The sequence below is a fragment of the Grammomys surdaster genome, unplaced genomic scaffold, assembly GCF_004785775.1.
Source record: "Grammomys surdaster isolate TR1022 unplaced genomic scaffold, NIH_TR_1.0 129, whole genome shotgun sequence".
In the NCBI taxonomy this organism is placed as follows: Eukaryota; Metazoa; Chordata; class Mammalia; order Rodentia; family Muridae; genus Grammomys; species Grammomys surdaster.
In genome coordinates this window covers 21,159,713-21,186,380 of record NW_021604587.1, presented here as the reverse complement: position 1 = coordinate 21,186,380, position 26,668 = coordinate 21,159,713, and the positions used below count along the sequence as shown (strand labels likewise).

Here is a 26,668-nt window from a genome sequence, read left to right as displayed (position 1 = left end):
AGAAAAACAGTTAAAAGATAGGAGAAGCCAGACATAAAAAGGCAAAAGACCTCAGGAAGCTTTTAGAATAGTATGAATACTACTCCAGAAGAGAGGTTATTCCAGAAACTTCTTTAGTTAAATACTTTAATACTCTTATCTACCAGGAGATGAATAGAACACTATATACTCCCAAATCACTGAACTCAGCTAGTCTTATGGTGCTTTCTTCAGTTATTTATTCTCCTTTATGTGAGATATTGTCAGTACTTAAATATGGTTAGGTCTGTCTATATTACTATTTAATGTAAGACAATCTGCTCATTATGATAGACTATGCTTATAATAATGCCACGACTTTGGGACGCTGAGGCAGGAGAATTCTAAGTTCAAGGACAACTTGGGCTACGTAGCAAGACCCTGTCTCCAAAAACCAAACAAACAAAACAAAACAAAAAAATATCCAAATTATACACCCTAAGCATAAAAATCAGTGTAGTTCCAATGCTTCTTCCTCTTATAACTAAGCTTTTCAGGGACTTGTCCAACTACCCTTTATACACTCTCCTCACACTCACATTTATTTATTTCATTATAGTCTAGTTTTTCATCAGTTCCCAGGCCAAATAATTTTCACAAATGTTATTAATTTAGGATTACTGTCAAAAGAGCATATTTTGCCATTAGTTAAGCGATCACAGTTATAAGATTTTCTTTTGCGCCAGTCTTCTCTGCTCTAATGGTGGCATGACTGCTATAGAATAAATTGTTTTCTAATGGATCTGAGGCCTGCTATCCAAAGGATCAATGCCTGATACTATAAATCCATATCTGGGTAGGTGATTGGCCATAAGGTAGATCTTACTATACTATTACTTTGGTAACTAATGATGTATCAAACTACCTTCTAGATGCTTGCTTGTACTGACAGACCTGAGCTGCTCTCAACCACAGAAAGAGAAGTTTCATTATGCAGCAGGCAGCAGGCAGTGCAGAGACACAGTATTGGTTAAGATACTGAGAATAAGTGACTGGGAGTACTAACCCTTAAATGAGACGTTCCCACTACCCAATGCTCAGGGAACATTGTGTAAAATGTGGAAAAAATATAAAAGGTTCCTCCTTTGTGCTGGTTCTGTAGTGTATAAGATAGCTGATAAAAATAGGAAAGGGAGCTTGGGAGATGTCTCAGTGGCTAAGAGTTCTTGTTCATTTTGAAAAGGATCCAGGTTCAGTTCCCAGCACCCACATGGTGGCTTACAACTACTCATCCGTATCTCGACTTTCAGGGGATCTGATACATCCATGGGAAACAGACACACTCATGGTGCACAGACATATATATGCAGGCAAAAACTTATAGGCATAAAGAAAAAAATTTATAAAGAACCATGTTTTCATCTTTGGATACATAATTGTGTAGACCATAAATACACATATATTTGATTTGTAGGGTAATAAAATTTGCTATTAGGCGAACCATTCTTCTGTTTTAATTAAAGTTATTCATATGATCATGCTGCCTAATGTATCACTGTTAAGTAATGAATGAGTATGTTGACCCTGTAAGTCCTAACATAATGACTTGTAGTGCACCTTTCACTTTCTACACTGTCCTGGTTTGTATAGGAAACTACACACTGGCCCTATTTATCCTGGTGTCAGCATCTAACCTCCCTTATAGCCCTCTACTTTCAGTCAGATCCCTTCAATAATTAACAAACCCAATTGAAGATATTTAAATTCAAAAGAATCCAAATGAGTTTACTATAATTAATGGCACCAAGCAGGTACCTAACAATATATTTCTTCAGCCAAATTCAACTGATTTCTTAGTATTTCTGATCCTGTCATACACTATACTTTTTATTAGTTAGCTAATTACTTTTCTAAGGTAGTATTTCTGACATGAAAAACAATACTAATATGCAGTAAGAGTTTGCCAAACTTACCCACAAATGCTCCAAATTCTATGTTATCCCCTTCTGCAGCTTTATAGAAAATGGGTTCTGGATCTTTGGTTGTGGATTCCAAGTGGCTTTTGCAACTTGGCTGGGATGGGGTACTCACAGAAAATTTGTTTGGTGGGGAGGACATATGTGGTGAACTGCCTAATTTTTGATTTTTATTAAATATTTTTAACATTTCTACCCCATGTCTTCTCTGTCGTAATTCTGGGGGAGAAACAGCACTTGGGAATAAGGCACCACAGGAGGAACCAGCCTCTGGAATGTTAAATTCTTTTCTCTGGGGTATCACAGGTAAATCTTGTCCAAACAGGTTATACTGGGGGTCTTTTTCATCTTTCATAAATATATTACAAAGAAAAGGATTATTACTTTCCCGATCACCATGAGGAAGAGAGGAACTCAGTGTATTTACAACACTAGGCTTCTTCCACATAGGTCTTACAGGAACATCATCAATAAGATTCTGAGCCAAGTGTTTGGAAATACTCAATTCTCTTGTGATCTCATTGTGCACTTTGCTAGCTTCTGAAGCTTTCTGGGCTGTAAGTGTTTTTAATGTATCTACTGTTAGGGCTGAGAGATCTTGCAGATGACCAATTTGAGAATCTAAAGACTGTAATGATCTTTTTATGTAGTTGACACGATCTCCAACTTCTTTAATCTGAATGCTCATCTGCTCCACTCTGTAGGGGGATAAAAAGGGCATTTTACAGATGTTAAAGTTAATGGAGATGGGACAGGAGACTGGCTCAGTGGAGAGCAGAGTTTGAGCTCAGGAGTCCACATGGGTGCATAAGGAAAGAACACCTCTGCAAGGCTGTGCTCTAATGTCTACACTTGCGCCAAGGCATAAGAGCTCACTCCCAACAACCACCACATCATCCATACACAGGTGCATAATTTTTTAAAGATAAAATAGATTATTTTTTTTTGTAGTCCAAATGGAACATAATAGTGGAGTAAGAGAAATTTTACTTTTTAAACAAATACATTGCAAAAATAAAGTATGGTTATAAATTTGTACAAATCACACCTTGTATTTCAGAAGGATGCAGTGCTAATGCTATCATAATTAAAACACCAAGGGTTTTGTTTTGGAGACAGGGTTTCTCTGGCTGTCCTGGAACTTGCTCTCTAAACCAGGAAGGCCTCATTTATGGAACTTAAGAGATCCACCTAGCTGTCTCTGAACAACGAGATTAAAGGTGTGCACCACCACTACCGGCTTAAAACACAAAGTTTAAAAACAAAATTTGTTTCATAAGCTATTTGAGTCTATTCACAAAATCTATATACAACTACATATACAAAGGACCACCATTAGCGTCATATACAAACATATGCTTATATAGCTATGAAACAAAAACAATGTAAGAAAAATAAAAGCTTTAAAATAGTATTGACAGCTTTATTTTTCTTTTCCAGAATAATTAAAACACCAACTCTACTCTCCTTTGCAACTATAGTCAAAAAACAAGAGTGCTAATGCTCAGTACCAGACTCAGGGGTACACTTTCCTAGTTAAGTGTGAGGCCTAGACTTGACCCCCAGCACCACTAAGAATATAGTGTTATATAGTGGCTGAGTTGTTAAGAGCACTTGCTGGTCTTTCAGAGACCTTTCTAATGATGGCCCACAATTGTTTATAATACCAGTTTCAGGGGATCCAATTCCTTCTTCTGACCTCCATTAAAAAGATACAGACAGAGAGTCAGACACACACACACACACACACACGTGTAAGCAAAACACCCATACACATAAGATAAGGATAAAGTTTAAAAATATATTTATGAAAAGTAAAATAAAAGCTTATAATAAGAGATCTATCTACTGGGTTAAATGTAGTAAACGTAAAGAACTGACCTGTTTTCTCAATATGTAAATATGAAACGTTTTACTCAACAGTGAACATGTTATCAACAACAAGACTCATTCTACATAAAGTCAGTAACAATTAAAGAATACACACACCTTTCAAAAGTGACACGGATTCTCTCTTCACTCCCAGAATTGAATTTGTCATCTTTCTCATCAAAATACATCTCAACACACTGCTCTTCAAAGTCATGGAGTTTCTTTTGATCTTCTTCTGTTAAGAAAAGTTCTAAGGAGAAGCCCAGAAAGAAATTAGAACACAAAACATAAAGGCTACATCTATCAGTTTTTCAAACTTCAGCATTGTCTTGTCTTCTTATTTATCTATCTATTTGGACAGGGTCCCTCTATACAGCTTATCATCCATCCATCCATCCATCCATCCATCCATCCATCCATCCATCCAATAGACAGGGTTTTTCTACATAGCCTGGCTGTCCTGAAGCTCACTATGTAGACCAAACCGGCCTGGAACTCATGGATATCCCTTTGCTTCTGCCTCCCAATGCTGGGATGACAGGCTAGCACCATGTTAACCAAGTTTTATATATATACTTTTAATTCCCCTTTTCTTACTATACCTCTTTCCTATATTTCTCAGCTCTCCTGTCACATATCTTATCAGAGAAAGAAAACCATGAAAAATTTAAACACAACTGACATGGTGATTTACCCCCAAGTAGTATAAAGATACACTAAATTTGTTTTTTTTTTTTAACAGAATATTAAGAATGGCTTCTAGAACAGATAAAATGATTACATTTCCATTTAAACAACAACAGCAAAACTACAAAACCCTTAGATACCATGTCCCAACATTAACAACAATAACCCTCAAGTACCATTTCCCAAAAGAAGTTAAATCTAAATTGACTTTTGTATTTCTTTTCGTATTGCTTTTGCTTTATGAACAATAGTTTATTCTGAGGCCAAATATGAATTACCATGGCCCAGAAACAGAGATTTAGGTTACCCCAAACTCCACGTTCAAACATAAAAGCCCTTTCATGCAGATTTTATAGTACCAGAACAGAGAAAGTAAAAAATCAAGGCACTTTTCAAATACACATAAGAGACATCTTAGCTATAAGACTCAGATATGACTCTTAAACCTTTTGACTGGTAGAAAATTAGAGTGTTAAAGTCAACACATTTTAAAATGTTTTATCTGTAGTCAAGCTGTTAAGTCTGACACAGGGTGGGAAGTGGAAGGAATAGCTATTTAGCAGGCTAAGAATAGCCCAAGATAAGTAACCCACAGCATTCCACCCTCTGCACAGTCACTGTCACTGACTTTAATCAGTCAGTCTGCCTTTGCAGGAACAGTTTCTTTCCTGGAATTCTCATTCAGTTCCCCTGTGGTTGAAACATCACATTTTATGCATATGGGAAGGGGTCATATATTACTATCAAATATTATAGTATGAATCCCCACACAGCTAGGATGGGTTATTCGTAGTATCTGATTTGGTTAGCAGGACAGCAGATCCCAATCCAGATATGACTTTATGTCTCTGTATAGCTAACATTTACATGTGATATAAAAGGACTATTATACTTAAAATAATCAAGAACCCTGCTTGGTTAAATAAGTAAAAGTAGCAGATAAAGGAAGTAGGTGTGCTAATCAACTAAAATGTCCTTGGCATGGCTCATCAAACTCTTTAAACAGACTGATACATTATCCTTCTGTATTTAGTTATTTGTACTTTATGAAATATTTGATGTTTAAGGCATTTGTAATACTTTACTGGTTTTTAATTCTAGGCTTCCTCTGGCCAGTTTGATTTCATAGCTGTCCTTTATATGCTTGATCTAACTCTGAAAAAGACTAGTTTTCAACATCCAAGTTATCACAGTTATTATTTGCAGATATTCACTTGTACCTAAAAACTATTTTATATTTTGGCAAATTTTAACTTTCCACAGTAATTAAAAAAAAATAATACTTAGCCTTCAGTATAATATTGAGAATCAAGAAAAATGTTTTCCATATTTCACTTACTTGGCCCATCAGAAGTCTTGTCTTTCTTTCTTCTTTTACATACACAGCAAAACAGTGAAACTATATGGCTGAGAATGATAAGAGGAGGGGGCAGGACTGGTTTTTCATGATAAGCCATAATAAAATGATATCGCTGATACTTCCATACAATATTGGAAATTGCCTTCACTTGTAAATATACATTACTAGAATGGAAAAAAAAAAACCAAAGCGAAAAATTATATCCTGTACCTTAAATAGTAAATATTAAATACTAAAGATTTTACTTTATTTATTTCTGCATTATATACTTAAGGATACTTTCATTAAAAAAAAAAGTAATTACAAATATATGTAACCAAAAGGCTGATATTGTTAGGACCTTAATAAAACATCAGAAAACTGAGTAAGAAAAAGAATGACTTTAAGCTTTTAAAATAAAGTATGTATATGGATAAAACAAAAAAACTCTTGCTGAATGCCATGCCATATGCATGTACTTCCAAGACCAAGAATTCAACCTCAACAGGAATGATGTCAAATGCCTTTAATCCTAGTACTTGGGAGACAGAAGCACACCTATCTCTGAGAGTTTGAGTCCAGCTTGGTTTACTCGGCTAGTTCTAGGACAGCCAAGGCTATGTAGACAGACAAACACCCTCACAGAGATGACTTGGTGGTTAAGAGTACTTACTATGCAAGCATGAGAACCTGAGTTTAAATGATTAGCATACATGTATAAATCAGGTATAGCAGCACAAGTAACATAACCCCAGTGTTGTGGGACAGAGAAACTGTGCATCCTAAGAGCTCACTAGACAGCCAATCTAGGTGAAATGGAAAGTTTCAGGTTCAGCGAGAGACCCTCCCTCAAGAGAATAGAACCGACAGCTACATGTGTGCATGGACCAATATATGTGCACATACATGCGCACATGTGCGTGCGGGCACACTCACATACACACATCATCACCACTCCAAATTTTAAGTTTAGTCTGAGCTACTAAAAAGACATCCAAACTTATCAAGTGAGTAAAGATAAAACCTAGATTCTTTTATATACTATTAAAATGACAACTATTAAGAAATATACTTGGTGTCTGCAAGAAGTTAGGGACAGAGTCTTGCTTTGACTTAAAGCCAGACAGCCCTAGAGGTACATATCCTCAACAGCTCTGAATATTTAGAGATGAAATAAAATGTTTTTTAACAAAAAATTACAATGTAATTGAGTAGCTTAATATACTAGTTTGAAATATGGTCTAGATTGTGGAGAATGACAGTCATTCAAAACTGATAAATGAAGCTGGGTGGTGGTGGCAGATGTTTTTAATACCAGTGCTGAACAGGCAGAGGCACGGGGATCTCAGTGATTTTGAGGCCAGTCTGGTTGACAGGGCTAGTTCCAGGAAAGCCAGAGGTACACAGAGAAACAGAGTCCAAAAAAAAAAAAAAAAAAAAAAAAGGAAGACTAACTAAACTGTAAGATTATTTTGAGATCTACAATTTCTATATTCACAAAAATGATACATGAATGTCACATAAAAACCAAGTAAAATTACATGAGTTCTTTGTTTTTCTGTAATTCTCTAGCAACCTAGGAAAATTTGCTGATAAAGATTAAAACTATAGCCGGGCGGTGGTGGCGCACACCTTTAATCCCAGCACTTGGGAGGCAGAGACAGGCGGATTTCTGAGTTCGAGGCCAGCCTGGTCTACCGAGTGAGTTCCAGGACAGCCAGGACTACACAGAGAAACCCTGTCTCGAGAAAAAAAAAAAAAAGATTAAAACTATAAAAATCATCTTTCTTCCTTATAAGTGCCATGTACAAGTTATGTGCAGAACTCTCTCCACCATGTAGGCCCTGGGGAATCAAACTCAAGTCGATAAGCATCTTTACTAACTCATTTCACCAGCCTTTTTGTTTGTTTCCCAAAAGATTATTTTTATAAACAAAGTACATGTTGAGGCACAGTGAAATAGGCAGACCACACAGGCTCACTGGCTACGCAGCTTAGCCAGACTGATAACCTCCAGGTTCAGCAAGAGCCTTTTTAAGAAGTAAGTTGGAGGGCTAGACAGATGGCTTAGCAATTAACAGCTCTGGGTGCTCTTTAACAAAGTTTGATTTGCAACACCCACATGGAAGTTCAAAACAGTCTGTAATTCTAGTTTCGTGGGATCTGACACTCTTTTCTGGCCATCATGAATATTGCACCAATGTAGAAAAAGCATGCAAGCAGGCAAAAAACACCCAAACACATAAAATAAAAGAATAAATTTTAAAATAAATAAAAGGTGGAGACTGATCAACAAAGACACCCAACATTTACCTCCTACCTTCAGTTAACACACACACTGACATGCATATGGATGAGTACATACTTATTTTTCTTTTTTTGGTTTTTAAATTATTATCATGTTTTAACTTATTCATGCTTTATATCATGCTCACTGCCCCCTCTCAAACACCCCCTTAGATAATCCTTTCCACACCCCCTCCCCTTCTCCTCTGAGACAGTAGGGGGTTTCCTGGGTATTCGCCCACCCTCTTGGCACAGCAAGTCTCTGTGAGGCTAGGAGCATCCTCTCCCACTGAGGTCAGACAAGGCAGCCCCGCTAGAACATAACTCATAGATAGGCAACAGACAGTCCCCACTCCAGTTGGTCGGGACCCACATGAAGACCAAACTACACATCTGCTACATATGGAGCATATACTTAGTTAATACACACTTTTTATATTGAAAGTAATAAAACACAACATTTAAGATTCCTTTGATTTGAAAAATCATGTCTTATTTGTAATTTTTTCAAAGATAATACTCCATTAAAACTGAGAATTTAAAGTGAGAAAGTTAGTATCTCAAACGAGAAATGTATCAAATATAGTAAGTAAATTCTTACTTGAAAAATGCGATCAGAAGATTAACCATAATGATATACTGTACAAAGAGGTAGACTGCTTGAAGAAATGGAGTCAACCAAGTTCCAGGACCACAGATTGTCGGGAGAGTGGAGTCATTTGCGCACACTTTGGGAAGAGAGAAAAGAATTTTAGATATAATAGATCAGTATGTAAGGTTCTTAACAGAAAATTCTGAGCACATGCAAATCTGCTTAAGAATTTGAGAGGCGGCTAGGCTTTGGAGCTCTGCCTTATGAAGCCTCCGACAGACACTGAGGACTGTGGGACTTTCTGCTCTGCCTCACCACGCACAGCACTTAAGCACCAGTACTGTAAGTTAGATCATTGGTCAGCAGGCTTAGACTGAGGGTAAATGTAGATAAAATCACTGGATACTGTGAAAATGTAACATTTATGTAAGAAAAAAAATCTGAATTTAAAAAGTACATGACAGATTCATAGTAAACCTATGAAGTTACAGATTTCTTTATATCCACAAAGAGGACTAAAATGTAATTTAGCTAGAAAATTACTAGATTTGGGGTCTGCAGAGATGGCTAAATGGTTAAAAGTAAAAAACTGAATTTATTTTAGCACACATTAGGTAGCGTAGAACCAGCCATGTAACTTCAGCTTTAGGTGGATCCCATGCTTCTTTCTGGCTTCCACAGGCACCTACACTTAGGTGCACAAACTCACACACAGACATAAGAATAGACATATAACTAAAAATAAACATGTATTTTTTAAAATCCCTAGATTTGAATTCCTTGGTATTCATTTCTCATGCCTGAAACCCTTTTGAAGCTAGAACATAGCTAAACACATATCCACCACAGCTATAAGAAGTAATATCAGATTCATTTGAGTAGGAAGGGGATGGAAACTACCATGAATTAGAGACAATTCTTATATACACTTACAGTTAATACTTAGTCATTACATTAAAATGTGCACATTAGGGAAGTTATTATCATCATAATGACCATCATCCCTTGAAGTAACTTTGTAACCAAATTCAACTTTTTGTTATGTGAATTAGTAAATAATCTTCATTGTCTAAGATAATTAGAATAGACTTCTAATGCATATGGTTGAACAATGTTCAAAACAACTCTTTTTGATCCTTGGTTTTTGGTTTTTTGTTTTGTTTTGTTTTGCTTTTGCTGTTCAACGCACTGTAGGGATATTTAGGTTGTAAGTCTGACTGGAAAATATATAGTATTTTTAGAATATAATCCTGACTTTATAAAATAACCAAAAGATGATTTTTGCAAACATAAATCCTTACCATCAATTTCATATGCATAAACTTCACCAAATATCATCCAGTATGGATGAAAAACTATATCTTTAGCAAGAGACCAAGATGGTTCTTCATGTGGATAAAGTATTGCTTTTCTGGGAACACCAAAACTAAGTAATACAAGAGCCATTATCACTACGATGTAGAACATATTGGCCACCTGTTTAAAAAAAAAAAAAAAAAGATAAAAGAAACATGTTAAGACACAAGTGAATTTAATTCTTATAACAAATTTCATCCTAAAGAGTGTTTCTAGTATTGTAATAAGTAAGTAGAATATTTGAGTTTCCATTTACTGCTAATAATAGCATTCAGGAAAATGCTATCATTGCATAAGCCTTATGAAGGAGATTGTCTCTGTAATAAACTATATCAATAGTTCAAAATATAGCCTATCCCTTGCAAATATAAGACAAATCCAAAACTATAGTTACAAGGGCAAATTTGAAGACTTAATTCCAATAAATGCCAATTCTTTTAGCTTGTCAATTAGCAATGGAAATGCAGACTTTTCTTTACCTGGCCTCATATATCTATACTTTACTCACTTCATAGAAGCTGGACTAGAGACATGTACCACCATGCAAAGGCCTTTGTGAGTACACCACAGATAAGAGTCCAAGAACATATGAGATAAAGCTTAAAAGGAATGGAAATGTAACCTTCAGAAAGGCTACCAGGATTCTTATTATTTCTTACAGCTCTATGTTAAATATCTGTATATATCTAACTTATTATCTCAAAACTAAAAAAGTGGGGAGGAGCGAAAAAGACAGGGCTCAAAATGGGGAGTAAAGGGAAGGAAAGAAGGCAAGGAAACAAGGCTAGTGTCAGTGAGAGCCCCTGTCTACAGGAATAAGATGAGGGTGACAGAAGACATCCAACATCACTTCTGTCCACTGCATGTGTGCATATGCACCCTTACACTCATGAATACACCACAGACACACTCCACACAAGCACACATACTGATAAAATATCCTTAAGGAATCGTAAATTCAGAGTATGAGGCAAATAAATATGAACTAACAGAATTTGTGAGGTCAGGTGGAGATATATGAAAATATGGATTTTATGGTTTTTAAGAAACAATTCATGCATATTAGTAGGTATTTCAACTTACCATTTTTCCAATCATCATTACATATGGTCCTGCCTGTTGATTTACGGCTAGAAAATCTAGCAAACGCACATACCAAAATATTATATTAAGACAGTAAATTAATCTTCCAGCCACAAAAACATGATTATCATATGCATTAATAAAGTTCCATTTTGCTCCAAATCTTAGTCCAAATCCAATGAAGAAAGAAATTATGGCAATTGTGTCACTGACATTGAAGTAGTCACTAAACCATACTTTGATCTTCTGGCTGATTTTCCCAGCTTCAGACATAAAGACCTAAAGGTTTAAAAAGAAAAAAATGTTGAATCAACTCCTTTCTATTAAATCATATATAGGACCTGATTATAACTTCACAGAATAATTTTAGCTATATTTTAATGTTTCAAAGTATATGAGATTTCATTTGATAAGAAAACAGTATATAACAGATAAAAGAGTCCTTACAGGCAGGTCTGGTGGCAAATACCTTTAAACCCAACACTCAAGGGACAGAGACAGGCAAAACTGGCAGCCAGGGCTATATATATTGAGAGCCTGTCACAAAACGAACAAATCATGCCCCCCCCCACCATCACCATAAGACTTCTTATAAATGAATGATTTGCTCAGCAAGGTGATATAGCTAGGAAGCTATAGTGATATATGTGAAATGCTTCTGAAATGCTTTATTTGAAGTTAAAGCAATATCTGAACACACTGGCAGCACATTCCAAAGATGCCTTATTTGCACCAAGTAATTAAATTATTTAAATATCTGTATATATCTAACTTATTAAAAATATCTACTATCCCTTAGTAATTTTTTAAAAATTACCTTGGCTACAAAATAAGAATATTTCTCAATCGTAAGGCCTACTTTTGCTTTTCTCTCTCAGGCAATTTCCCTCTCCACTAAAGGCAGATACAATTAATATCATTCTCATAAATACATGCAAAAGATGTTATGAATACACTTCAAAAAGACCCCTGTTTGACTGGCAGCACCTACATGGCAGATCATAACTCATCTAGGAGATCTGATGCCATTTTCTGGCTTCTTTGAGCAACAGGCACACACATGGTACACAGACATACATGTACTTAAAAGACTCATGCACATAAAATTAAATAAATGAATGAATGAATAAATAAATAGTTTGTTTTTACTTTTGAAACAGGCTTTCATACAGCCCAGGCAAGCCTCAAATCTCCACTGTATAGCAGATGATCCTAAACTGCGTTCCAATGCTGGGATTACAGATGTGTACTATGATACATTGCCTTAAGCATTTCTTTAAGAAAAAAAAAAAAAATCCCCTCAAAATCAGGTTGTCATACAATTGAAGATTTTAAAGTGGAAAAACATCTATCTTTCAATTTCTTGACTACCTACATGCATATTTAGTATTTCTGAAGAATGACTTATCATGTGAAACGAATAAATCTTTGCTTTCAGGGACTATTTATTTGTAATAGTGTGCAAAGTGAACATAATTTATTAATAACTATTCTTTGTTTTGTTTTCTTGAGAAAGTTTAACCTCAGCTGTCCTTTCTCTGGAGACTAGGCTGGTCTTGAACTCAAGAGATTCACCTGCCTCTGCCTCCCAAGTGCTAGGATTAAAGGTATGCACTACCATGCCCAGCTTAACCAAAAATATTTAAAAACAAAAAACAAAAAAGTAAAACATAGTTTTTAGAATAGCAAAAACCAACATGTTCCATACTTCTGTGTATCACCCATTGAAATAACAGTAACATAGCCACACCCCCAACAAAATTAAAAGAATCTTACATACATACATAACTTACTGGTAAGAAAAACTATAGACATACCTCACGGACTTTTTCAATAGCATAGGTAAAAATATAAGCGATAACAATCCATTCTTGAACTGAAGGTAACTGTTCCATTTTTACAAGAACTACAAATGTATAAAGCATCAGAAATCCTAAGTATGCCAACTAAAAAAAAAAAAAAAAAGTTACATGAATAAAATCAGTTACAAAATAAAATATATTATGGACATTTAATGTACACACAAAACCTAGTTTGAGCTATGGAAGGCTAGTTAAAATGCAAAAGATGGCAACCTTCACTATTTGCATTAGTGGGGCAGAATTTAGATAGCAGATAACCGGTATGCATTATCTGCATATAGGACTGAGAACTATAATAAATCAATGCCAAAGTAATAAGTGTGAGTCACAAGGATGGAAGGAAGAAACTCTCAAATATCCATCCTAACATATAATCATTTGTCAACTTTGGCAATTGTCTAATATTGATGAAAAGGAACAAGCAACATTACTTGTTTTCCTGGAAAGGGGAATAAAGATTCATTCTCTCAAGCCAGGTATGGTGGTACATGCCACCATATGCAAGCATCATAAATTTCTACTCCGAGTACTTGTGGGGTAGAGGCAGGAAGATCAAGAGTTCAAGGCCAGCATTGCTTACTATCAAGCTCAAGATCAGCCGGGCTACATGAAACTCTTTTTTAAATAACCAAAAACCATGTCAGATGAAGCCTGTGTTTTAAAGGAGAGACTAATTTCAAGTGTTTCTTCAGATATGTTCCTTCCTAGAGGATACTTCCAACAAGACAGCCAACTAGATCTTTTTAAAGAACCAGCAATGAATAAAACCTACATTTCAACATTCTTCTACGGATTTATGCTTTTGTCACTCCTAGAGAAAAGGAGAAAGCAATGGAGCACATGACTAAATAAATGGCTGGATTTCAGAGTGACCAGGATTATTTTAAAGCAGCAGACTTATTTCTAAAGACTTTAGTGTGCTATCTGCACAACCTTAAAACACAAATCACGAAGAGTATAGTTTTAAGCTGAGCTTTCAGAATCATTTTTTATTATGATGTGTATTATGATACTTGTGGAGGGTATGTATCACACTGTGTACATGTGAAGGTCAGAGAACAACTCTGTGGATTTGGTTCTCTCCTTCTACCTTTACAGCCATGTTGCTGGCTGTCAGCATTACTTTAGATTTTCCCCACCACCATCAAGTACAGGGGGGTTGAATGTAGGGCCTCCTCATACATGATAAGCATGTAGTTCTACTATTGGGCTATATTCACAACTTTATTTATTTAGGTTTTTTGAGACAGGGTATCTCTGTGTAGACCTGGCTGTCCTGGAACTCCCTCCACCAGGTTGGCCTGGAACTCAAAGAGATCCACCTGACTGCCTCCCAAGCTGGGATCAAAGGTGTGCACCACCACTCACAATTTTATTCCACATTTCCTAGCTCACAATTTTATTTTTAATAGACAATTTAAATTTGTTACCTTTTGTTTGTAGTTTTGGTTTGTTTATACTTTCAGAGACTCTCTAACATGTAGTTTTGGCTGTCCTGAAACTCATAGACTAAGCCTTGAACTCCCAGAGGTTTCAACTGCCTCTGCCTCCTCAGTGCTTCGAGTCATGTGCCACCACACCTGGCTTATGTTTGTTACCTTTTAGAAGGGCATATACTACATTAATACATTTTAGTTTCTAGTCAAAACTAAAATTTGATTATTCTAGACATTGGCAGCTCAGATGAAAGTAAGCCAAGATTAATGCTTTTATTAAGCAATGTATTTTCAGTAATCAAAATTAAATGAAGATTAATATGGATTCCAGACTAAAAGTTCTCAACTCAACCTTTAAAAAAAAACACTATGCCCTCCCAGAACTAAATAACAAATAAAACACCACCACTAAACCAAGCCATGAAAAACAATTTAAAAACATACTGTGTTAAACCAGAACTTTACAATCGGTGCATGATAAAAGGCATAAAATTTTCGTGTGATTGGAAGCTTTTTTGACTTAATATGTATCTCCATTTCATTCTTTCCTTCACTGCTGTCCAAAATCTTTACTTCTTTAAATATTTCCTAAAATTAAAAATATGTGTTTAGTTTCTATTCAGCGCATAAGAAAATTTACATATGCTCTGAAGTCTTTCATCCTTACCATGGGTATGTCTTCTGTTATGTTGTGAAAATTGTTTTCACTATCCTCCATGGTCATTTGATGAGCATCTTGAGATTGTGGGATATGGGACATTTCCGCCTTGGTTTTATATTCTAGCATTAATATGGCAGGTGGAACTAAAATGCTTAATATGACCTAAATTTTTAGAAACATAAAAGTTTGCATTTTAAAATCAATGACCTTTATAAAGAAATACAGTAACTCAACAGAGACTGAATCAGTAAGTTATGTATTGTGTATCTTGTGAATGTTACTCATTTTACCCTACAAGTGTTGGGGAAACTGAAGATTCATTTTTTTCTTTACATACTGTATCATCTGAATATTATGACAGTGACAGCATGAGTTTAATAATCAGTACAGACTTGTTTGTCCTTTGAATAAAATCTGTTATTGTAACAATTTGTTAAAAAAAATTTTAAATTTAGACGAAACCCAAGCATTATGAAGGTGCTGTCATTTTACCTGAGACATGCTATAGCATGAAGATTCATTATATAGCTATAAACCAAAAGTTTATTTCTGAACTTTACATACCACAAAATCTCTGCCCTCTAATTTTGTACTATAATAAAAGTAAAAAGGAAGTTTAAAATAGTATTCTCTCACAATGACAAAACTCAAAAGACTTGCCATTTTACCCAAATTTTTAACATAAAACCCTGCATACATTGATATACTATAAACTAGGCACATGAATACATTTATTCAGTACTAACTAAAAGTAATACGGTAAGTTAGTAGATGACATGTCTGGAAGTTTAGAAATTAGAAATCCTTTTAAAAACCAATAACTCCACAGGGCTACTTGGAGAATAAATGTCAACATTCCCTACTTATTGCCTTCATACTTTTGCTCAGAAGAGCAATAATCATACACAAATTACAAAATATTCAATAGTTAAGAGGTGGAGAAAAAGTATACATCATCCCAGGATGAAATGCCAATCACCATTTCCTCACCTTCTGATTTCTATCTATTACACTTGCAAATCATTTTACTACATATGTGTAAGATAATTTGCTTATACTTTGTAATCATTAAATACTTTTAATTTTTAAGATATACCTTATACCAGGAATTTTTTCTCATATTCAGCCGTCCCATCCACATATCAGATAACAACATCTGTGTACAAGTATGAGCTACAAAAGGTCTAAGTCTTGAAGAAACTGCTAACTTGAGGCAGGTTGAATTACTCCAATTTTTCAGTTCATAAGTGAGTAATTTCATAGCCATTGTTTCATCTTGTCTGAAGGACTGTTCCAGTAATTCAACTGCGAGTTGGCCAAAATCACTAAAAAAAACAAACAAACAAACAAAAACAAACCCCCCTAAAGTATATACAGATAAAGAAACTGTAGAGTTGTTTTATTTTCTGCTGAGAATCAGGCAGATTTAAAAGCATGTTAGACAGAAACTCTATTATCGTCCCCAAACATAAGAATAAATAAAATTTAATTAAAAATCAGAAGAGGAGAGATGGCTTAGTAGTTAAGAGCACTAGCTGCTCTTCCAGATCTCCTGGGTATGATTCCCAGCAATCACATAGTGTCTCACAATTGCCAGTACCTCTGTTCTGGCCGAAGAGGGTGGATATGACACCCTCTTCTGGCTTCCTTGGGTGTCAGGCACACAAGTAGTACAATGACATACATGGAAGCAAAATATTCATACACATACATATTACAAATTATATTATTCTATAACTTTGTTTCCTTTAATATTTACTTTTACATTGTTATGGTTATGTGTGTGCCTGAATGTATGTATGTGCATTACAAGTGTACAGAACCCACAAAGGTCAGAAGAAAGCATCAGATCCTCTGGAACTAGAGGTATCGGGAGTTTTGAGTCATTGTGTGGGTGCTAAGAATTAGCCAGGTCTTTTCCAAGAGCAGTAACTGCTCTTACATACTGAACCATCTTTCTAGTCCAATTTTATTGTTTTTAATATTTTCACAAACACGGAACTGTGAAGCACTAGAATTATGGTAACTTTAGCAAATATTTATAGCTATATGGAAATCTCAAAATACTAAAATACATCACACCAAGTATAAATGTTACTAGGTGAATCCAGAGCTCTTTGTCCTGGTCTTATAGATAAAATCATGTTTTACAGAAAAACAAAGTTAACAATGATACAATATTCTGTTCAAAGTATCTCTACATTATTCTTTAAATTTTATTTTTTAAAAATTTATTTTTATTTTATGTTCATTGGTTTTTGCCTCCATTTATGTCTGTGTCAGACAGTCAGTATCCCTGGAACTGAAATTTACAGACAGTTGTGAGCTGCTATGTGGGTACTGGGAATTGAACCCAGGTACTTTGGAAGAACAGCCAGTGCTCTAGCATCTCTCTAGCCATTTTACATTGTATTTCAAATATGGAAACAAGAACAAAGTATCTAGGGACTAACTTACTCATGAAAAATAAACTGTAAATTCTCACTAAGCAGAAATTGAATCCTCATCAGAGCTGTTTTCAGCAACAACCATTAATCTCTCCCCAAATTTGGCTTACTTGGAGCTAAGAGAAAGGAAGAGTTTAATATCTATTATAAGACTTCCAAAAAATACCTTTCCAGATTAATATGAACACTGTATCTCCTTAAGCAAATTATAAACTTGTTGAACTATTTTACTCAGAATGTCCTCCCAGCTTAAAATCAGTTCATTAGTTAAAAACACACCTCAAAAACATTCTCTTATAGTCCGAACCGGATTCTTAACATAATTGCTACTTCATTACTACATTTAACTTCTCCCATTTTTTAAATTGCTTTCTGAAATGTTTAATGTATCAAATAGCAAAACAGTTTCCCATTTTTAAAATTACCTAATGCAACTAAAAAAATATGTCTTAGTTATACCAATAAACTCTATACCCCCCACTGACCCCTATATACATCCCTGTTAAGGACATTACACCATAACATGCAGGCAAACATTGCATCATATGCTACAATGTCACTTACTTGGAATACTGTTTCAGTTCCTCTGAAGTATCATCTACCAGGTCACTCTGCTTTGCCTCATAAGCCATTGAACGATAGATTTTACAGGCAACTAATGCTTTAGCCATTGATTCTTCACCATGCTGCCATAAAAAGCGGGCCATGACCTGCCTCTTCATAAGGCAAGCCCAAATTAATAATTCATTAAGAGGATAAGGAAAGCGCTTGGTTTCTGGATCATCTATATCTACAATTTCATCTTTGGTTCTTTTCTTCTTTCCTTCTTCCATAGACGCATCCATCTTCAAAGGAAACAAATACTGTTAAGACTCACAGTAGGGCCATATGAGGGCTGGGGACATTAACTGTGGGACATAGGCTGCTTAGTATGTAAAGAGGCCTGGATCTCACCTCCAGCATCTTAAAACAGTAGCAAGAGTAATGACAAGGCCTCATGACAATTAACTTAATATTAAAAAATGTCCTATATTAATTTCATAATGCAAGTTCAAAAACATTACTTTTTATTATAATGTATCATTCATTTTATAAAATGCCTTTTCAACAAAAATGTTAAGTTATAGCCATATCTTAAAAAATGCAAATTTAAAAGTTTAGATAATACTGTTCCTCTTTATACAGAATAAAACTAGTCAAAAATTTTTTAATTTGGTTATTATCATGGCTAAAACTGGACCTTAATGGAATCATTAATTCATAATGATTATCTTTCTTTATGGAAAAATGAAGCATTAACGATACAAAAATATCCCAAACCAAAAGATAATTCTCAAGCCTGGTATGGTGGCACGGTGGCAAAAAACTTTTTTTTTTTTGGAGGTGGGGAGCAGGCAGATCTTTTGAGTTCCTGGCCAGCCTGTTCTACAAACAGAGTTCCAGGACAGTTAGGGCTTCACCTAAAAACCCTGTCTCATACAAACAAACAAACAAACAAACAAAGCAAACAAATAGAAGATGATTCTCACTAAATCAAAGTTTTTATATAGAAATATTAATTAGTAAAAAATAAAACTTTAGAAAAAATATTTCCATCTTTAATAAGCAGAATAAATGCGTTTTCTTTAAAGAATAAACAAACGTACCTTTGGTCTGTAGGGTTGGGCTGTTTTAATGAAATGATTGTGTCTCATTTTTTCCTTTTTGTCAGCTCTATTGCCAAAAGTTTCATGACTCTTTCGCAACTGAGGGGTGCTGCTGGAGGTATTTCGACCTGACCTCTGAAAATGAGAGCTTATTATTTTTTTTTTAAAAAGTTAAAACATACTGAAATGTTTTTTAAAAAATTCCAGGGTAACTCATAAATATTTGAAAATATTTGTCAGTGTATAAAAATAACTGCCTTAGGATTTTGACTACCATTTTTCTTTTTCTTTTGAAGTATGGTCTCACTACGTAGCCCAAACTGGCCTTGAACTTGCTTCTGTCACCAAAGGCCAATGATTACATATGTATCATGATGACTGCATTCATCTAGTCTCTAGCTGTAGTTTTTCTTTCTGTGATAGAGCTCTCTCTCTCTCTCTGTTACCAAGCCTGGTTATAATTAAACTGACATTCTCTTAAGTGACTGACCTGGCGGAGCCACCTAAGGAATTGGAATTACATGTACATACATGCTACAATCCAAAATATTTTTAACTACTTTAGTTTAAAAATCATGGGTTTTCTTGTGTGTGTGTGTGTGTGACAGTTTTTGTAGCCCTGGCTGGCCTAGAAGTCTTGTAGACCAGGCTGGCATTGAACTCGGAGATTCTCCTGCCTTTACTTCCTAAACACTGCTATTAAAGGTGTGCGCTGCCATATCCAAATACTGTCATATCCAGATAAAAGGCTCACAATTGAAGACAATATTACTGTCACTATTCTTTTTGATTTATTTATTTATTTATTTATTTATTTATTTATTTTTGACACAGGGTCTTTCTGTGTAGCCTTGGCTGTCCTGGAACTCACTCTGAAGACCAGTCTACCTTTAAACTCAGAGATCACCTGTTTCTGCCTCCTGAGTGCTGGGATTAAAGGTGTGTACTTTAATCCACTGCCTGACAACTGTCACTATTCTAACGCAACTAACACTCTGTCCTTTTTTATGATGCTGGGCATTTAACTTAAAGACTGACTAATACAAACTAGGGAATCATTCTACCTTGGAACTACTTCTATCCCCTTAATTTTGTTTTGAGACAGGGTTTTACCAGCAGTTCTGGCTAACCTGTAAACTCACTGTGTAAATCCAACTGGTCTCAAACTCAGCCATTCTCCTGCATCTTGTGGCTCTCAAATGCTGAGATTACAGGCATGCCTCATCACACTCAGCTCCTGTAACTAATTCTTAACATTTAACTATCAAAATTATACATACCCGGTTATTTCCACCAAGACTATTATATATTAATCGAAAACGTTTTCGTGTGTATGTACATCTGTAGGTTCCTCCCATGAGATATTCAATCACAAGTCCTATATCAATTAGAGTGATCTTGTACCCTGGAGGAAGATTACCCTGGAAACAAAATATTAAATAGAATAATAGTACACACTATTACTTTGTCATGCCTAGGAATAGACATAATCTGCCAAATTAGGAAATATTTGCTATAAAACGTTGTGTTGCCAACAATTATCTTTACAAAAGAAATGAATGATTGTTTCTCTTTCTTATATGAGATAAGAAGAGGGCTAGCAAGATGGCTCAGTGGTTAAGAGCACTGACTGCTCTTCCAGAGGTCCTGAGTTCAATTTCCAGCAAACCACATGGTGGTTCACAACCAGCTGTAATGGGATCTGATGCCCTCTTCTGGTGTGCCTGAAGATAGCTACAAGTGTGCTCATATACATAAATTAAAAAAAGATAGAGATACGAAGATTCATGAGGAGATGACATTTTTGAGGGCTTAGGTATGGTTACCTTCCATGATTTCACACACAGGCTATAAACTATTAAAGCTAAATATATTATCTCACAAACTGCATTTTCTACAAAAATGCATTATGTTTCTAGACTAGATCGAAATATTCACAAATGTCTTTTTAAACAGACATTCTCTTAGCTATACTACAAATTTTTATATCCTTGTCCAGGATTTAACTATCACTTGTAATTTTATTTTTCTAGAACAATAAATTAACTAACAAATGAAATTTTAGAATATAAGCCATTCATGAAATCATAAAATGTGCATACTATAGATTTTTAAAATTTTCATTAAATATTAAAGACAATCTACCAGATGAATGCTATTTATTAGTAACTAATTCTGCCTTCACATCAATACCATTCTCCTAAATGTTGCTTTTTAGATGTTTAAATTCATAACTTTCAACTCTCTAAAGTATAAACTACCCACTTCTTAAAAGTTTAAGTTCGTTCTGTATTACAAAAAAAAATCAAAAGCCACAAAAATGAAAATTTTCCTAGCTTGGTTTATTATCAGGTGTCAGTGGCATAACCCCTGAATCCTAGCAATCATGAGGCAAAAGCAGGCAGATTTCTGTGATTTTGAGGCCATCCTGGTCTACATAGTGAGATCCAGGACAACCAGGTCTATGTAAAGAAACACTGTCTCAAAAAATGGGGGGGAAAGAAGGGGTGGGTTTATTAATAGTATACTCACAACAGAACATAAAAGTTTTTACAAAATCAATTTTTGAAAGTACTTTTAGCCAGGTAGAGTGGCATATGCCTTTAAGTCCAGCACTCAGGAGGCAGAAGCAGGTAGAGCTCTATGACAGCCAGAGTAAAACCTTGTGTCAAACAAAAATAAAACAGGACAAAGTATTTTGGTTTTAGAAATCTTCAAATATTTGAATTACTGTCTGGTATGATAGTCCTTGGAACTTGGTAATCAGGCAGGTGGATTTCACAAACAAAATTTAAAAAAGTTATATTTGACACCAGTAATTTAAAAGACTCTTAAAATTGGTTAAGAAATGGTTAAAATGACTAACACACTGTACACCAAGAGGAGAAAAGAGGTGTCATACTGCCTCTATTTGTTCATGTACACAGACTCCACTGAGACGAACGCTAAGGAAGGGCAACACGTTTCAGCCTTTCTTCAGCACTGAAGATCAATGCTTAGCGCATCACTCACTCACTCTCCTTTACAGTTAGACAACAGTCTAGGAAGATATTTCTGATAAGAGAAAGATGACATTCAATCACTCATCTTCCTTTTCTCGACCAATTAACATAAAATGTACCATATTCTATCTAATATGACTAGAAGCTTAGGAAATTACTATTAATTTCCTAAGCTTTTTTTTTTTAACCATAAACTTTTGTTTATGTGTATGGTTATTTCACATGCATGTGTGTCTGTGGACCACATGTATACCTGGTACCCAGAACCGGGCACCAGATGCTGGGAAAATAGACTAACAGACAGTTACTAACTCTCAGTGGGTGCTGGGAATAGAATCTGGGTTCTCTCTTTCATCTGAGCCATCTCTCCAGCTCCAAATCTCTTATGACAAAGATGGTTTTTTGTTTGTTTGTTTTTGGGGTTTTGTTTGTTTGGTTTTTTTTTTGTTTGTTTTTTCGAGACAGGGTTTCTCTGTGTACCCTTGGCTGTCCTGGAACTTACTCTGTAGACCAGGCTAGCCTCGAACTCAGAAATCTACCTGCCTCTGCCTCCCAAGCGCTGGGATTAAAGGTGTGTGCCACCACCGCCCAGCATAGTTCTTATTTTACCTTGTACAAAAAGCTGTTGTTTCTACTGCCATTTTTAAAATGCACTTAGGTGCTTTGGAAGCAAAAATAAAGTACAGAAAGACTAAAAGATAAGGTTTTACTAGAACAAAGACAGTCTCTTACCTGTTTGACATCCCGAATGAGATGGAACAACATTGGATTGGTTGGACCCTGTTTCTTTAGGAAAAAACACAAGGAAACTATTAGATTTAGCCTAAAATAAACAATCTCCCTTTTTTGTTAATTACAGGACTTACAAAGAACCTCCTGAACAAACTCTAAAGGATTTAGAGTTTGCTCAAAGGATCAATTTTTGTTTTTATTGTTTTATATTTGATTAATATTTCAGAGTTAAAACTCCATATAAACAGTGAACAATCCTTTTAATTTTTACATTAGTTAACAAGAGACAGGATACATATAAGGATCAGGGTAATTATACTAGATAGAACTAAAAAATAAAACCAAAATTAAGAATATAATCCTATTTAAAAAAAAAGTTAACCCACAGGGGAAGATGTAATTGTTCTTAACTAGTCTAGTAGGTTTCTTGGAAGCAGTAGAATATGTATGTGAGCTGCTTTAAGCACAGAATAAAATTTCAATAAATGAAGGCTAGAAAGAAAAAGGCAGGCCAGCATAATCAATGCTTTTCTAAAAAGCTTGTGTTTAGAAAATAGGAGAAAAGATACAGAGAACACACAGTTTCTGAGGTTAAGGTACTGAATAAAAAGATGAAGTGAGGAAAACACGTAGGGCATAAAAGTGGCTACCATTCATCCAACATAGTTACACAGGCCTTTAATCCCAGCACTCTAGAGGCAGAAGCAGCCCAACTTTTGAGTCCCAGGCCAGCCTGATCTACACTGAGAGTTGTAGGCAAGCCATGTCTATAGTGAGACCCTGTCTCAGAATTTTAAAATAATCAAACCATCTATTTCAATCAAGCAATATGATACAAAAGGTTTCTAAACTACAGAAAGACATAGTAAAGTATGTTATTTAAAAAAAAAAAGAATTTGATCAAGGAAAGAGATTAAAAAGATATAGATAAGAAAATTAAAATGCTTAACAGTGGTAGTAAAGTCAGTTAGAAATGACCAAGTAGAAGTACAATGACACCAGGAATAAAAATGCAATAAAAATTGATGAATTAATATACAGGTTTTAAACCTTGGCTTTGTTAATATTCTTCACAGCAGAGCTCAATTAAATTTATATTGGCTCCACAGAAAACCATGAAGTACCCTCTTCAGTAGTACAAATATGAAATAAAAATTTTAAATTTTTACAAGAAAAACGAAAAACAGCTCACCAAAAGAAATACCAGAAGGTCAACAATAATGAATTTAAGAAACAAAAAGAAAAATATAGTGTACATTTTCCAAAAAACAAAAAAAAAACAAAATAAAGCATCCTGTAAGTAAGAAGTTGATCCTATTCTTTTAAAAGGTATAAAGGGAAAATAAAAATGGGTTATTAAGTCAACATCACTTTTACTATATAACTATGTTAACAGAGAAGGGCCTCTAACACAGGATAGTGGTTTCAGACTGTCACACAATAACCATTATCAGAACAGAGCATTTCTCCCCCCATAACAGTTAAGACATTAAAACTTTATCAATAGGCATATGCATTTTAGGTAAAATGGCATTTAAAAGACAATAAAACAGTGAACAAAGAAATATTAGACTTACAGTGTTATAAAGTTCTTCCAGTCTGGGAATGGTAAGGAATTTATGCATGCTTACTCCATTTTCAATAAGAAGTTTTACAAATGAAACTCTATCCATTACAAGAGCATCAAGCATAGCTTGTTCCAAGGATCCAACCTAGAGTACCAAATTAATAGATTTCACATCTTTCAACTACTGATTACATAAATACAAGTCCCTATATATTCTCGAATAATTTGGGAACAGAATTTAGAAAGACGCAAACAGTAATTAGAATATGACCTACAAAATGGATAAAAGGGCCTACCTTTCACAGCACTCCCTAAATAACATTATACAAATGTTCTGTCTGTAAGACAACAAATGTTATTATGGGCCTGAGAGAAAGGAGCTACAAAAAGCCCACCATCAATTAAATGGAGAAACAGGGTCAGGATGGTTCAGAGGGTAAATGTCCCTGCTTCCTGCCTCCATCTCTAGTGTTGGAACTAGAGAAGTGTGTCCACACACCCAGTTTATGCCATGCTGGGTATGGAACTCAAGAGTTTCCCACAAACTAAACAAACTACTACACTTGAGTTACTAAACTATATCCCAGCTATACTTTCAATACTTCAGCATTAGATGTTTAAAAAAGGCCGGGCAGTGGTGGCACACGCCTTTAATCCCAGCACTTGGGAGGCAGAGGCAGGCGGATTTCTGAGTTCGAGCCCAGCCTGGTCTACAGAGTGAGTTCCAGGACAGCCAGGGCTACAAAGAGAAACCCTGTTTCGAAAAACCAAAAACCAAAACAAAAAAAAAGTTGTTAAGGAAATGTGACTCACTAACATTTATACTGTGTAGGAAGGTAAAATATGAGTGGAAACACAGTCTTACAAATATTTTTTATTACAATCACTCCCTTTTGTGGTGGGGACTATTTCAAGGACCCTCTTCAGAGATCCAAATTCATATATGACCAAATTTTTAACAAAATGGTGTATGCTGTCTGTGATGACAGAAATATCCATTCTCTAGATTACTCAAGATATTTAGTCTAATAGAAGCAGATATTAACACAGTATTGGTTATAGAATAAGAAAGGAAATATCTATACATGTTCAGTGGACTTGAGGACAGAATACTCATTTTGTGGTTAGTTAAATCCATGGATATAAAACCTGTGGTCCACTGTGATTAACTGCATTAAATAAACTGTGTGTATTAGATTATCTACATACCAGCCACTGTTGTCCATAAACAAATACATGATTTTTGGCAATATCAACTCTGTCCCATGCCAGTGTAAGGATAAGCTGGTCAAACGCTGATGCATTAGTACCTAATTGAATAAAGAATAACAGTTGGTAAGTTATCTCCATTAACTTCTAAGCACTTACAAACTCTCCTTAGAAACCTTTAATTTATACAGATCCTATGTACCATCATGGGACATTACTGTTAAAAATTATATTTAAGTATAAAAATTATATTGCCTAACCAGAGGTGGTGCACACTTTTAATCCCAGCACTCAGAAGGCAGAGGCAGGCTGATCTCTGAGTTTAAGGTCAGTTTGGTCTACAGAGTAAGTTAACCCTGTCTCAAAAACAAACAAACAAACACACCCCAGGGAGAAAAAAAATTGCCTCAATTGAAAAAAAAAATCAGAATGCAAAAATTGAGAAAACAAAGATGATTTGTTTCTATCACAGACACAATAATACTTTAAGAATTCTGAAAAATGTTTTTTTAAGTACTTTTGTGCACATATGTAAGTATACTCATATACTTTAAATTATTAAGAAAGAGGTATATCCTGCATTAAGTGAGATCTGATGATGGCTCAGTGGGTACAGGCACTGCCAAGCCCAACAACTTAAGCTCCATCTTCCGGCTCCACATGGTAGAAGGAGAAACCCAACTCAAGTTGTTTTACAACCTCTACACATTATGGCATGCTCAAATGTGCATACACCACAGATAACTTCATGTAACTGATGGCAGATTGGATAAAGGATTTGCTATGAGAACATGAGAACCTGTGTTCAGATCCCCAGCACCTTTGAATAAAACCAAACAATAAGACATCTTCGACCCTATGGCTTAGGATGGGGCTAGGAAAGAGACAAACAGTCTACCCACATACTGTACACACATACACACACACACACACACACACACACACACACACACACAC

At 35.2% G+C, this 26,668-nt stretch overlaps 1 protein-coding gene across 3 annotated transcripts in view; it reads right to left on the bottom strand.

Moving 5' to 3' along the window:
* Positions 1–26,668, bottom strand: part of Trpm7 (transient receptor potential cation channel subfamily M member 7) — an 81,480-nt gene that overhangs the window by 16,890 nt on the left and 37,922 nt on the right. For all 3 annotated transcript variants that reach the window (XM_028756112.1, XM_028756122.1, XM_028756132.1), the window contains 16 exons: positions 25,712–25,812; positions 24,513–24,647; positions 22,936–22,989; positions 20,482–20,622; positions 19,202–19,336; positions 18,120–18,400; positions 16,205–16,433; positions 15,115–15,270; positions 14,892–15,035; positions 12,967–13,095; positions 11,150–11,428; positions 10,012–10,186; positions 8,720–8,846; positions 5,833–6,017; positions 3,924–4,056; positions 1,932–2,632 (listed from right to left, as the gene is read on the bottom strand). In XM_028756112.1, coding sequence (XP_028611945.1) covers positions 1,932–2,632; positions 3,924–4,056; positions 5,833–6,017; positions 8,720–8,846; positions 10,012–10,186; positions 11,150–11,428; positions 12,967–13,095; positions 14,892–15,035; positions 15,115–15,270; positions 16,205–16,433; positions 18,120–18,400; positions 19,202–19,336; positions 20,482–20,622; positions 22,936–22,989; positions 24,513–24,647; positions 25,712–25,812 — 3,105 coding nt within the window. The remainder of the gene's footprint in view (positions 1–1,931; positions 2,633–3,923; positions 4,057–5,832; positions 6,018–8,719; positions 8,847–10,011; positions 10,187–11,149; positions 11,429–12,966; positions 13,096–14,891; positions 15,036–15,114; positions 15,271–16,204; positions 16,434–18,119; positions 18,401–19,201; positions 19,337–20,481; positions 20,623–22,935; positions 22,990–24,512; positions 24,648–25,711; positions 25,813–26,668) is intronic.